General features: G+C 41.7%; 1 protein-coding gene across 1 annotated transcript in view; it reads left to right on the top strand.

Moving 5' to 3' along the window:
• Nucleotides 1-7,874: 7,874 nt before the first annotated feature.
• The window catches only part of tdrd5 (tudor domain containing 5), a 51,534-nt gene continuing 44,200 nt past the window's right edge, over nt 7,875-15,208 (top strand). Inside the window, exons 1-4 of the mRNA XM_068056857.1 lie at nt 7,875-7,971; nt 10,451-10,690; nt 11,862-12,257; nt 14,257-14,429. Coding sequence (XP_067912958.1) covers nt 10,459-10,690; nt 11,862-12,257; nt 14,257-14,429 — 801 coding nt within the window. The 5' untranslated portion in view covers nt 7,875-7,971; nt 10,451-10,458. The remainder of the gene's footprint in view (nt 7,972-10,450; nt 10,691-11,861; nt 12,258-14,256; nt 14,430-15,208) is intronic.

Raw genomic sequence — 15,208 nt, forward strand, 5'->3', positions numbered from 1 at the left:
CTTAATCCATGCCAGTATATTACCTTTTATCCCATGTGTTTTAATTTTGCTAACCAACCTCCTGTGGGGGACTTTATCAAAGGCCTTTTGAAAATCCAAGTATACCATGTCCACCGACTCCCCTTTATCAATTCTGTTAGTAACAGTCTCAAAAAACTCCAACAGGTTCGGCAAACGTGATTTCCCATTCATAAATCCATGTTGACTATGCCCAATCAGATCATTATTATCCAAATGTCCATTTATCACATCCTTTAGAATAGGTTCTAGCATTTTCCCAAAGACTGATGTAAAGCTAACATCTGTAATTCTCTGTTTTCTCTCTCCCTCTCTTCTTAAATAGTGGGGTGACATTTGCGACCTTCCAAACCGCAGGAATCGCTCCAGAATCTATAGAATTTTGGAAGATGATCACCAATGCATCATTATCTCCATAGCTACCTCTTTCAACACTCTGGGATGTAGAATATCACGTCCTGGGGACTCATCAACCTTCAGCCCCATTAATTTCTCCAATACAACCTAACTAATACTAATTTCCTTCAATTCCTCATTCCCCCCTCCCCCCCCCCACCCCCCCCAATCCCTTCGATCTCTAATTCTGCGAGATTTCTTGTTTTTTCCTCAGTGAAGACAGACATAAAGTAATCATTTAGTTTCTCTGCCATTTCACTATTCCCCATTATAAATTCTCCTGACTCTCCATGTAATGGACCCACATTTGTCTTAGTCAAACGTTTCCTTTTTAGAAACATAGAAAATAGGAGCAGGAGTATGCCATTTGGGCCTGCTCCGCCATTCAAAAAAGATCATGGCTGATCGTCCAATTCAGTACCCTGTTCCCGCTTTCTCCCCATATCCCCTGATCCCTTTGTCAATAAGAAATATATCTATCTCCTTCTTGAATATATTTAATGACTTGGCCTCCACTGCCTTCTGCGCTCGAGAATTCCACAGGTTCACCACCCTCAGTGAAGAAATTTCTCCTCATCTCAGTTCTAAATGGCATACCCCGTAACCCGAGACTGTGACCCATGGTTCTGGACTCTCCAGCCATCGGGAATATCCTCCCTGCATCTAGCCTGTCTATTCCTGTTAGAATTTTATAGGTTTCTATGAGATTCCCTCTCATTCTTCTAAACTCTAGTAAATATAGGCCTAGTCGACCCAATCTCTCCTCATACATCAATCCTGCCATCCCAGGAATCAACCTAGTAAATCTTCTTTGCACTCCCTCCATGGCAAGAACATCCTTCCTCAAATAAGGAGACAAAAATTGCATACAATACTCTAGATGTGATCTCACCAAGGCCCTGCAGTAAGACATCCTTGCTCCTGTACTCAAATCCTCTTGCAATGAAGGCCAACATACCATTCGCCTTCCTAACTACCTGCTGCACCTGAATGCTTGTTTTCAGCGATTGGTGTACAAGGGCACCCAGGTCTTGTTGCACCTCCCCCTTTCCCAATCTATCACCATTCAGATAATCTGCCTTTCTGTTTTTACAACCAAAGTGGATAACCTCACATTCACATTGGAGCTTCTTTGCATTCTCCTCACAGCTCACATTCCACCTGCCCCCGCAACCCCCATCCCCAACCCGCCAAGCTTTGTGTCATCTGCAAAGTGGAAATGTTACATTTAGTTCCTTCACGCAAGTCATTAATATATATTGTGAATAGCTAGGGCCCAAGCACTGATCTCTGCGGTACCCCACTAGTCACTGCCTGCCACCTCGAAAAAGACCCATTTATTCCTACTCTGTTTCCTGTCTGTCAACCAGTTCTCAATCCATGCCAGTATATTACCCCCAATCCCATGTGTTTTAATTTTGCACACTAACCTCTTATGTGGGACCTTATCAAAAGCCTTCTGAAAATCCAAATACACCACATCCACTGGTTCTCCCTTATCTATTCTACTAGTTACATCCTCAAAAAATTCTAGTAAATTTGTTAAGCATGATTTCCCTTTTGTAAACCCATGCTGACTTTGTCCAATCCCATTTGTGCTTTCCAGGTGTTCTGCTATCACATCCTTTATAATAGACGATAGCATTTACCCTCACTACTGATGTAAGGCTAACTGATCATAATTCCCTGTTTTTTCTCTCCCTCCTTTTTTAAATAGTGGGGTTACTTTTGCTACCCTCCAATCTGTAGGAACTGTTACAGAGTCTATAGAATATCTGAAGATGACCACTAATGCATCCACTATTGCCAGGGCCACTTCCTTTAGTACTCTGGGATGTAGATTATCAGGCCCTGGGGATTTGTCAGCCTTTAACCCCATTAATTTCCCTAGCACTATTTTTTTACTAATACTGATTTCCTTCAGTTCCTCCCTCTCATTAGACCCTTGGTTCCCTAACATTTCTGGGAGGTTAGAGTCATAGAGTTATACAGTACAGAAACAGGCCCTTTGGCCCATCATGTCCATGCAGGCCATCAAGCACCTAACTATTCTAATCCCATTTTCCAGCACTTGGCCCGTAGCCTTGTATGCTATGACGTTTCAAGTGCTCATCTAAATACTTCTTAAATGTTGTGAGGGTTCATGCCTCTACCACCTCTTCAGGCAGTGCGTTCCAGATTCCAACCACCCTCTGGGTGAAAATTTATTTCCTCAAATCCCCTCTAAACCTCCTGCACCTTACCTTAAATCTATGCCCCCTGGTTATTGACCTCTCCGCTAAGGGAAAAAGTTTCTTCCTATCTAACCTATCAATGCCCCTCATAATTTTGTACACCTCAATCATGTCCCCCCTCAGCCTTCTCTGCTCTAAGGAAAACAACCCTAGCCTTTTCAGTCTCTTCGTAGCTGAAATGCTCCAGCCCAGGTTATTTGTGTCCTCCTTTGTGAAGACAGAACCAAAGTCTATGTTTAATTGTTCTGCCATTTCTTTGTTCCCCATTATAATTTCCCCCGTTTCTGACTGTAAGGGACCTACATTTGTATTCACTAATCTTTTTCTCTTCACATATTTATAGAAGCTTTTACAATCAGTTTTTATGTTCCCCACAAGTTTACTCTCATCCTCTATTTTCCCTGTCTTAATCGACCTCTTTGTCCTCCTTTGCTGAATTCTAAACTGCTCCCAATCCTCAGACCTGCTGCTTTTTCTGACAATTTTATACGTCTCATCTTTAGATCTAATACGATCCCTAATTTCTTTCGTAAGACACGGTTGAGCCACCTTTCCGGTTTTATTTTTGCGCCAGACAGGAATGAATAATTGTTGTAATTATTAAGGTGTTCATGCACACCTTCCTTAAATATTATCCATTGCCTATCCACCATCAACCCTTTTATTAAAGTTCCCCAATCTACCATAGCCAACTCGTGCCTCATACCTTTGTAGTTTCCTTTATTTAGATTCAGGACCCTAGTTTCAGATTCAACAACTTCACTCTCCATCTTAATGAAGAATTCTATCATGTTATGGTCGCTCCTCCCCAAGGGACCCCGCACAACAAGATTGTTAATTAATCCTTTCTCATTGCACAATACCCAATCTAGGATAGCCTGTTCTTTAGTTGGTTCCTCAATGTATTGGTCTAAAAAACCATCACGTACACACTCCAGGAAATCCTCCTCCACAGTATTATTGCTAATTTGGTTTGACCAATCTATACGTAGATTAAAATCACTCATGATTACAGTTGTACTCTTATTGTATGCGTCTCTAATTTCCTGTTTAATGCCATCCCTTACATCTCCACTACTGTTTAGGGACCTATAGACAACCCCCACCAACATTTTCTGCCCCTTGGTAATTCTTATCTCCACCCATACAGATTCCACATCATGATTTTCCAAGCCAATATCCTTCCTCACTATTGCATTGATTTCCTCCTCTACTAACAATGCAACCCCACCTCCTTTCCCTTTTTGCCCGTCCTTCCTAAATATTGAATACCCCTGGATGTTCAGTTCCCATCCTTGGTCACCTTGCAGCCATGTCTCCGTAATCGCAACTATATCATAACCTTTTACATCTATTTGCACTGTTAATTCATCTACCTTATTGCAAATGCTCTGCGCATTAAGACAGAATGCCTTTAGATTTTTCTTTTTAACATTGATATTCATATTAGCTTTATTTTGCACTATGACCCCATTTATTTCTCGCCCTTGTTTTCTCTGCCTTCCGCTTTTGCTTTTTACCTTTTTATCTTTTATTTCTATCCTTGTTTCCCCCTCCTCAGTCTCCCTGCTCAGATTCCCATCCCCGTGCCATTCTAGTTTAAACCCTCCCCGACTGCACCAGCAAACACCAGCCCCCCCCCACCCCCCGCCCCGAGGAAATTGGTCCCGGTCCTGCCCAGATGCAACCCGTCCAGCTTGTACTGGTCCCACTTTCCCCAGAACCGGTTCCAATGTCCCAGGAATCTGAATCCCACCCCCCTACACCATTTCTCCAGCCACATATTCATCTGATATATCCTGCTATTTCTGCTCTCGCTAGCACGTGGCACTGGTAGTAATCCTGAGATTACTACCTTTGAGGACCTACTTTTTAATTTACGTCCTAACTCCCTACATTCGTCTTGTAGGATCTCATCCCTTTTTTTTTACCTACGTCATTGGTACCAACATGTACCACGACAACTGGCTGCTCGCCCTCCCCCTTCAGAATGCCCTGCAGCCACTTAGAGACATCTTTGACCCTAGCACCAGGGAGGCAACATACCGTCCTGGAGTCTCTTTTGCGGCCACAGAAGCGCCTGTGTGTTCTCCTTACGATTGAATCCCCTATCACTATAACCCTGCCAATCTTCTTCCTCCCCTCCTGTGCAGCAGAGCCATCCATGGTGCCATGAACTTGGCTCTTGCTGCTTTCCCCTGAGCCATCTCCCCCAGCAATATCCAAAGCGGTATATCTGTTAGAGAGGGGGATGGTCACAGGGGACTCCTGCACTACCTGCCTTCCTCTACTCTGCCTGGTGGTCATCCATTCCCTTCCTGCCTTTGCAGCATTTGCCTGTGGTGTGACTACCTCACTAAACGAGCTATCCACAATGATCTCAGCATCACGGATGCTCCACAGTGAATCCACTCGCAGCTCCAGCTCCATAATGTGGGTAGCCAGTAGCTGCAGATGGATACACTTCCTGCACACATGGTCAACAGGGACACTGGGAGTGTCCCTGATTTCCCACATAGCGCAGTAGGAGCATATCACAGATGTGAGCTCTCCTGCCATGACTTACCTTTAGATTATTTAGTTACTCCCTTTCACTAAAAAATACTAATTACGCTAGGGGCCTTGTTTTACTCCAAACACTACCCACTACAATCTAAAGTCCTTACCTGTACTTTCAACGCTACTGATAAATCCTACTAAAAATCAATACAGTTCACTAGTTAAAATCAACCTTACTCAAAAAAAAGCTACTCACTTGTTCTTTATTGTTCAGCTATTTACACACGCACCCTAACATTGGTGTACTAACTCAGCTATTTAGAGTTATTCCTTAACAGCAGTTACTCACCAACCAATCACCTTTCAGCTTTCCTGTGACGTCACTGCTCACTTTGTTTTCAAACTCAGGCGCGCCCGGACTCGTTTCCGCTGCTTTCCTGGAAGGTAAGTGCTGTAGGCTGCAATCTTTGGGCTCTATTTATCCACTCCTCACTCCGTGTTCTTCCTGCAGGTCCGCTCTTCTCCTGGAAGGTATGTGCCTATAGAAGCTTTTACAGTCCGTTTTTATATTTTTTCCTTGCTTACATTTATATTCTATTCTCCCTTTCTTCATCCTCCTTTGCTGTATTCTAAAATCCTCCCAATCCTCAGGTTTACTACTATTTCTGGCAACTTTATAAGCTTTTTCTTTTAATCTTATACATTCCTTAACTTCCTTTGTTAGCCACGGTTGACTGCCTTTATCTTTGTGGTTTTTGTGCCTTGAAGGAATGTATAGCTGCTGTAAACTATGTAATATTTCTTTAAAAACTATCCATTGCCTATGTGTTTTCCCAATCCACCTCAGTCAATTTGCACCCTCATATATTCATAATTTCCTTTGTTCAAATTTAACACCCTGGCTTCAGATTGAACTGCCTCACTTTCAAACATAAAGTAAAATTCTATCATATTGTGGTCTCTCATCCCGAAAGGTTCTTTTACAACAAGATTATTAGCCCTTTCTCATTACATAATATTAGATATAAAATAGCCTGTTATCTAGTTGGTTCCCCAACATACTGTTCTAGAAAACCATCCTAACACACTCCAGAAATATGCAGATTGAATGCACCCATGATTACTGTATTACCCATGTTACGTGCTTCTCTAATCTCCTTATTAATGCTATGCCCCACACTACCATTACTGTTTGCTGGCCTGTAAACAACTCCTACCAATGTTTGCTGCCCCTTGTTTTTTCTTAGCTCCACCCAAACAGATTCCACATTTTGTTCTTCTGGTCTGAGATCCTCCCTTACTAATGTACTGATCCCGTCCCTTATTATCAGTGCAACACCACCTCATTTTCCTTTTTAACAGTGCTTCTTAAATGTCAAATATCCTTGAATATTCAGTTCCCAGTCTTGGTCACCTGTAGCCACATTTCCATTATGGCAATTAGATCATACCCATTTACCTCTGTTTGGGCCTTTAAATCATCTACCTTGTTGCAAATGCTATGTGCATTCAGGTAGAGTGCCCTTAACCTTGTCTTCTTGACATTCTGCATTCTAAGCCTAGTTGATGCTCACCTTTGTTTTGCCTGTCTTCTAATGTCTTTTGCTACTTTTCTATGTCCTGTTACCAGCTTTACTCCCTTCCAATTTGAACTAGCCCTCAGGTTCCCATCCCCCTGACAAGCTAGTTTAAACCCTCCCCAACAGCACTAGCAATCTCCCTGTGAAGATGTTCATTCCAGTCCTGTTAACGTGTAGCCCATCCATCTTGTACAGGTCTCACCTGCCCTCGAACCGGTCTCAATGCCTCAGAAATCTGATGCCCTCCCTCCTACACCAATTCGCCAGCCATGTGTTCAATCGATCAATCCCACTTATTCCTATGCTCGCTAGCAGGTGGCACTGGGAGTAATCCTAAGATTATTGCTTTGGGGGTCCTGCTTTTTAATTTCCTTCCTAATTCCCTAAAATCTGCTTATAGGACCTCATCCCTCTTCCTACCTATTGATACCAGTGAGGGGTCAAGACCCCACTTCAGTCACTGAGGTCAACCAATTTGAATGTCACAATGGCAAAAATTGACCACAAATAATTACCATAACTTTTAAATTCCCAATCATATTCCCATTTTGTGCCTTATGCAAATGGCATCACAGCATTGGAGTATGTTCTTGTTGGTGTACCCATGTGTCCAGATCTGGACTTCAACACCTGCACCACGCCTGTGTACCCATGCATCCTTCCACCTCAGCTCCTGCAGGGTGTGAAGGGAAATCATAATTCTGAGCTGTTGAGCACTTTCAGGCAGCATGGATGGAGATTGTTGAGCTGGTGCTTGCCTACCATCATGACTAATAATGGCAGATCAGACATGACTACCCATTACTCAAAAGAGGAACTCCCCCACCCTACTCCAAACCAACCCAAAATCCTTCTTTATCATGTTGCCATTATTTTAAAGCGCAAAATATCCCAGCCTTTTACTCATTAGAAATTCGATATGGTTTAAAAGTACTGTGGTTTGCTGAGAATTTGAATAATAATCGTTTAAACATAGTCTGAAACAGTCCTGTGCGTGTCATTGAATGGCCCACGGCTACTTTCTAGGGTGTGGTTGGCAGCGGAACGTGTGCTTGTCGCACAGGCGGGAAGTGTTTAGCTGAGACACCGTGCGCGAGGCAGCACGTGCGGCCGGAGGAAAGGAGCGGGAGAGGAGGCGACGGGTACATCAATCCCAATAAAACACCAGCCAGCTGGTAAATACCGTGCCCGCCGGCGAAGGGCGGCCTTTCAAATATCTCGGGTGTCGGTCCGGGACCCAAACGGTGAGTGTTTGAGTTTCCCCATCGTTGTAGGCGGCAATTAATGAATAAAATAAACACGAGAGTAGGGGCTGTGTGTGTGAGGGGGCGGGGGGCCTAACCGCGAATGGTTTTTTGAATGTTCGCTTGAGTTGGTCTGAGAGTGAGGTGCTGGGATCACGCTCTACAAAATCGCTCCAAGGACGAATTTGGGAGCATTTCGCTTCAGCCCAGGTAGAATTGGTAACTCCTGTGTGTGCGTGTTTTAAATGAATTGGAATAAGTGTAATGCTGCCTGACCTGCTGAGTATTTCCATCATTTTCTGTTAATTTCACTTTTACTCTCTTCTTGGCTCCCGTGTTAGCTGATATTGTTAACTGTTCTCTCTACTCAGGTCTCGCTCCACCTTCAAACCTGGCCTTATCAAACCTCTTTTCAAAAAAAAAATTCTTCACCCCCTCCATCCTTGCAAGCTATCACCCCATCTTCAATCTTCCATTCCATTAATGTGTTGTCACTTCCCAAATCTGTGCCCAACTTTCCCCAAACTCCATGTTTAAAACTCTCCAGTCAGGTTTTTGCCTCTGCCACAATAGCAAAACTGCTCTTATTCCATTCAGGAATGACACATCCTGTGCAACTGTGACAAAGGTAAATTATCCCTCCTTGTCTTTCTCGAGGGGGCTGAACCAATCTATTCACAGCCTTGGTGTCATATTTGACCCCAAGATGAGCTTCTGACCACATATTCATGGCATCAATAAGCGTGCCTTTTTTCACCTCCGTGACATCACCCAACTCCACCACTGCCTCATTTCATCCTTGACCAAGCTACTGGTCACCAGCCCTAATGTCTTTGTGACTCTGTAACAAATTTTGTTTGAAAATGCTCCTGTGAAGCGTCTTGGTACATTTTACTATGTTAAAGGTGCTATATAAATGTCAGTTTTTAAAAACTTTTATACAAATTTTCTGTTCACCCCATTTGAATGCATTTGGTAGACTTGCCGTCCAACACCCTGTCCCCCGCCACTTTCATAATTCTGCCTTGCATGACCCTTTTGCTATCCTATGGAGTGAGTTGGGGAATGTCATTAAGGGCATTCATGTGTCCTCAACACTTTAGAGAGAATTCTACAACCACTGCAGAGTATGGACAAGGTTTTAGAACCCAAAAAAGTGCTGAAGAGAGGGGGGAATATAATCAGACAGTTAGTTAACGGTGAATTTAAAAAAAAAAACTACAAGGGAAAAATAAAAGCAAGATACGCTTATCTTTGGCTTAGCTGCTGCTGATTTTGAATCTATGCCGACTCCTTAATGAGCAATCACACAGTTAATGGAACAAAAAGAGATTGATCCTGATGTTTCCTAAATGACGTTTTCCTTTTTTATTTGAGATTTTAACTTGTCATTAAGTGCAAGAGAGTTGGAAGTATAGATAAAGCCTGAGATTTAATTAAAATGAAAAGTAGCTAAATTAAGCATTAGAAACTCTAATTATTGACTAAGTAGGTTGGGAAATATTCGCTACTATTTGACCTCTTGCTTGGAGAGGGAGCAGGAGTGCCACTAGTTCAAGATCGAGGTGGGATTAAAGGGACAGAGTCTGAAGTGGTGGAATAACCTGCCAAATAAACCAGATGTCAAAGATATACGCAGAGGAAGTAGCCAACCTCCATTCAGATGTCATATCACTTCAAATATTTAAGGACTAATATTTTGTCCCTTCTCATTAGTCTTGACCACAAGCATGGATGCTTTGGAGTTATTGTGCAAAAAAGAGCTCTCCTGTTTTTAAAAAAAAAAAATAGTAATCCCAACTAAGTGTTTTCTATTTCCTTAACATTTTTCTTTTGGAAATGCTTTTTCTAGTTTATAAATCATGTAATCTGCCCAAAAATGGAGAAACATTTTGTATTATTGCTGTTATATTTTGTCATTCCATCTAATTTTGATTTTACAGTTAACGTTTTGTTCTGCGAGGCAAATGTGCACTGGCCTTTATACAAATTTAACAGCTGTAAAAGTCTTTAGAATCTTCATGAAATTACATCTATGCTAATATTTTGTTAGTAATGGTATTCTAGGTAACTAAGTATTTCTAAATCTTTACATTTTTGGGATGGTGGTGTGTGGGGTGAAGGTTTAGAAGGGCCAGGAAGGTTAGGGGAGCTCCCTCTGTAGTAGAATGTACTGGTATTTTTTAGGTTGTTTCTTTTTGCGAGATATAGAAAAATAAAAGATTCTTATATTTTCATGTTTCCTGTTTGAAAGATATACCATTTCTTCCGATTCACCAAGGTGATTCATTAATTGGGTAAATAAAACATAAAGCCCTTTTTAAAAAAAAACTCAATGTACGCATCAAATTTAAGTTCCTTATCCTGGCCAGACTGTTCTCCTTGAAATAGCTGTTTTAAGTGTTAAAGTATTTTTACTAAAGGGAAGTGAGAGCCTGTTTTGTGTAAGTTTTTATTTATCTTTTTATGATTATTGTAGTGTCTAGCATGTCCGATCAAGAGAAGTTGCTGGAGGTTTTAAAGAAGGAGCTGCGGTCTCTGCTGATTTCTGCTAAAAATAGTCTGACTCCTGTCGAGCTAGAAAGAGATTATCGCAGCATGATGGGAAAGCAGCTGCCTCTCTGTGCGTTAGGTTACAGGTCTGTTCTGGAGCTTGTCTCTAATATACCCGATACTATTAAAATTCACACATGTGGAGATGGCAGCATCCTTCTGAAAGGTAAGTATGAATCTTCTGTTTAATACATTAAAAACTGATTCTTAGCAGCAATTGATTTAAATAGTTTTTATGCATTCTCTACCCCCTTAAATTGAGCATCATCTGTGGCTCAAAAGCTAGACTGGGAACTTTCTCCAAGTTCTTTATTAATGTTGCTGTATAGTTGGGTCTCCCATGTTCTGGTCTTGCTGCCTTCTCCATGGAGGTGGTGTGGTCTGTTTGTGACCATTTCCCGAGTTTCCTTTTGAAATTGAAAATTAATTAAAACGAGGAATTGCAAGGGTGCACCCACATTGCATATTACATGCCACAGCAGATTCTTAAGCACTATGCCCTGTATTTCCTTAGCATAGGTTTTCATTTATATGCTTAAAGAAAATGTCAAAAATTGAAGCTTTTAAAATGGTAAAGAAATTGGATACAACCGAGCTAGGTAGGCTAGTTGAAATGGATAGGAAGGTGAGCTATCACGCTTCTACGGTCCACATGTAATGTGTTGGGTTAGATGCTAGGAAGTATTTCTTTTTAGAGTCATCGTCCTGCCAAGATGTAACTTAAAAAGTTGCTACAGTCCATTAAATGGGATCTTAAAGTTCCTGAGTTGAAGGTATTTCCAACTACAGGGAGTGTGTTGCTAATTAATGGTGACTATGTTGAGCATGGGCTGGTATAATCTTCTGGAGTTCGCTTGATTGCCTTCAGAAATTGGAGAGGAATTGCCAAACATTTTTCCTGAATTGGCTACTGATTTTCTCTTACCATTTTAACCCCTCTCAGGTAATAGCATTGTTAAGCTGTTGAGTGAACAGTGTATGTGGTTGCATTATTGTTTGGATGGGTTTTTTTTGTCACCCTTTTAATTTGTATGAAAACTAAGGAACCAAATGCGTAGAATTGGAAAGAACCTGATATTTTTTTATGAAGTAGGCCTGGTAGATTTATTAACAGTGCTCTCACCATTACTTGTTTAACTCGTCACCATTAGATGAAACCACATTTACAGACCGCATTAGACCATAACATGAGATGTGGGAAGATAATGTGTAGTAGTGATGTGATCTTACCAGAAATCATGAGGTATTTTATCTTTGAATCATTTTCATGTTTGCATGGAGGATAAATAAAATAATGCGGGCGTTTAGTTAATCCATTTTTACTTTTTTTTTTCCAGGAGTTGGGAATGAAACAACAAAAGGAATTGAAGAGCTGGTGGCAAAAGCAAAAGTCTCCTCCAAGACCAAACGTAACTTGAGAAAAACTAGATATGAACTTGTGCAGAGGCAGGCATTCCTACCCAGACGTTGTAACATCACCCCGATTCTACCTGCATTAGTGAAATGTGAACTTAGAGAGCTGGTGGCATCCTTTCCTGCTGGTGTCCTGCTCTCTGATTTTGACAGGTCATTTGTGAAAAAGTATGGACGGCCGTTTCAATACACGAGGTATGGTTTTTACTCCTTGCAGGAAGTTCTCAAAGCAACTGGAGATGTCATTGAGATCCAGCAGACACGCCAGGGTTCCCTGCTATTGCTGAGAAACAGAAATAGAGAGAGTCCGCTTAAGCAAGGTAAGTTTTTAGTTGGGACCTGCTTCCTTATGCTTTTTAACAGTTAATTATCTTTTAATTTAAATGTATTTTTTTTAAAACTTTGTTTAAAGCTTACAGATTTTAACAACCAATTTGTTAGTCCACCCCTTCAAATGTTCATGCATTCAGGAGAGTAAATGATAGAGTTCATAGATGTTAGTGCTGCTCTTTAGCTGACCTGCCAAAGCATTAATAAATTGTGGATTGTCTCCAGTGCTACTTGGAAACCAGGCTTTTTCTCTTAGTTCAGCTTGTTGAAATCAAGCATCCTGTCAAAGAATCAAAGTAACCAGCAATTGCTGTGGTAGACACTGGAGGCCAAGTTATAGTACCTGCTGATGATACAAAGGTAGGTGGAAAGGTGAGCTGTGGGGAGGACACGGAGGCTGCAAAGAGATATAGACAGGTTACGTGAGTGGGCAACAAGATGGTAGATGGAGTACAATGTAGGAAAATTTGTAGTTTTTATATATTTTTTTGTATTTAGCAATACAGCACTGAAACAGGCCCTTCGGCCCACCGAGTCTGTGCCGACCATCAACCACCCACTTATACTAATCCCATATCCCTACCAGTCCCTATATTCCCCTACCACCTACCTATACTAGGGGCAATTTACAATGGCCAATTTACCTATCAACCTGCAAGTCTTTGGCTGTGGGAGGAAACCGAAGCACCCGGCGAAAACCCACGCAGACACAGGGAGAACTTGCAAACTCCACACAGGCAGTACCCAGGTCGCTGGAGCTGTGAGGCTGCGGTGCTAACCACTGCGCCGCCCAAGTTATGTACTTTAGTCATAAGAATAGAAAAGCAGAATATTTTTTAAAAGGTGTGCAACTTGTAAGTGTCAGTGTTCAGAGACTTGGGTGTACAAGGAATGCAGAAAATTAATATGCAGGTACAACAAACAATTAGGAAGGCAAATGGCATGTTGGCCTTTTATTGCAAGGTGATTGGAGTACAGGGTTAAGGGAAGTTTTGCTACAATTTTACAGGGTTTTGGTGAGACCACATCTGGAATACTGTGCAATTTTGGTCTCCAGATTTAAGAAAGGATGTACTTGCATTAGAGACAGTGTCGCGAAGTTCACCAGATTGGTCCCTGGAATGAGGGGGTTTTCTTGTGATCGACTAAGTAAATTGGGCCCTTATTGTCTGGAGTTTAGAAGAATAAGAGATTTTCTTACTGAAACATACAAGATTCTAAAGGGGCTGTGTAGAGTAGATACTGAAAGATTATTTCCGTTCAATCTAAAATACAGGGACGCAGTCAGGATAAGGGGCCGATCATTTAGGACTTCACTCAAAGGGTTGTGAATCTTTGGAATTTTCAACTCTAGGGTTGTGGATGCTGCATGGTTGAATGTATTTAAGGTTGGGATAGACAGATATTTGGTCGCTCGGAATCAAGGGGTGTGGAAAGTGGTATCGAATCCTAAGATCAGCCGCGATCGTATTGAATGCAGAGCAGGCTCGATGGGTCATATAGTCTACTCCTATTTCTTGTCAAAGAACAGTACAGCACAGGAACAGGCCATTTGGCCCTCCAAGCCTGTGCCGATCTTGACACCTGCCTAAACTAAAACCTTCTGCATTTCCAGGGACCGTATCCTTCTATTCCCATCCTATTCATGTATTTGTCAAGATGCCTCATAAACATCGCTATCGTACCTGCTTCCACCACCTCCCCCGGCAGCAAGTTCCAGGCACTCGCCACCCTCTGTGTAAAGAGCATGCCTCGCACATCCCCTCTAAACTTTGCCCCTCTCACCTTAAACCTATGTCCCCGAGTAACTGACTCTTCCACCCTGGGAAAAAGCTCCTGACTATCCACTATCCATGCCACTCAACTTTTGTCGTCTTGTGTCCTTGAAGAGAGGATGGAAATCCACACTGATGCATTCTGTCATGAAGCTGCAGATTGGTCTTCGAGATGCTATTGCAAATTTCACCATCTAATTTTATATTGATTTAGGTAAACAGCCAAACCAGTCCATTCTGAACAAACAAGCCCAGACAAAGGTGATAGCGGTGCCACCGAGCCCTATCAAACAAACTTCAGAAAACCAGATTGTGTCACCTATGAGGCCAGACAATTTGACCGATCCTGCTCCAGACCCAGAGTATTTTGACGGAGGTTTGAAAAAGGTCTGATTTTATTTGGTTATCATAAGAATATTGGATAACATTTATATTGTGTGTGTCGAGCTTCACTATGCTGTCCGACAGAGGGAAGCAGTTCTTCATACAGTTGGATATCCGTCCAATTGTAGAACAAAGATAGGGTATTTTTCCTGCAGAGGGAAGTAGTCATAAATGTGTGATCCCAGACTGCCTTTATGAACTTCATTACATCATTACCTTGTTTAATGTGCTTGTTTAATCTTTTTAACCTGGAAACGGGGGGGGGGGGGGGGGGAAATGAGCAAAACAAGATTGACTAAAATAAATGAGTTGTGTAACACAATTTTGTGACGGTAATAGTTTTGTTTTAAAAATCTTAGAGTTGGTCACTCTTGCTCAACCTGATGTGCCTTGGGATGTTTTGCTACATTAAAGGTGCTATATAATTGCAAGTTGCTATTTCTCTCCCTCGCTCCTTTTCCTAATCTTACTTTCTGTTCCATGAAGTGTTTGCACCATGATTTTTCCCTCCATTATAATTGGTTTTCATTTGAATCCATGATCTCAGTTTCTTTGTCGTGATCTCGGTGTCTGTCTTTCACTATCACTTTTTCTGACCATTTGTTTTTCCATTGATCTCTTGTTATCAATCATTTGCCCATCTCTTTTTTTTTTTCAATATCTGTAATACAGCTTTCTTTGTAGTGTTTGGTTTCTCTGATTTGATCTTAGTGGTATTTTCTCTCTTTACTACCTGATGTTTTATGTTGATTCTTATTTGTTGCCTCCTTTGATCTTTAAGG

Source organism: Heterodontus francisci, chromosome 24 (genome assembly GCF_036365525.1).
Source record: "Heterodontus francisci isolate sHetFra1 chromosome 24, sHetFra1.hap1, whole genome shotgun sequence".
NCBI classification, from domain to species: domain Eukaryota; kingdom Metazoa; phylum Chordata; class Chondrichthyes; order Heterodontiformes; family Heterodontidae; genus Heterodontus; species Heterodontus francisci.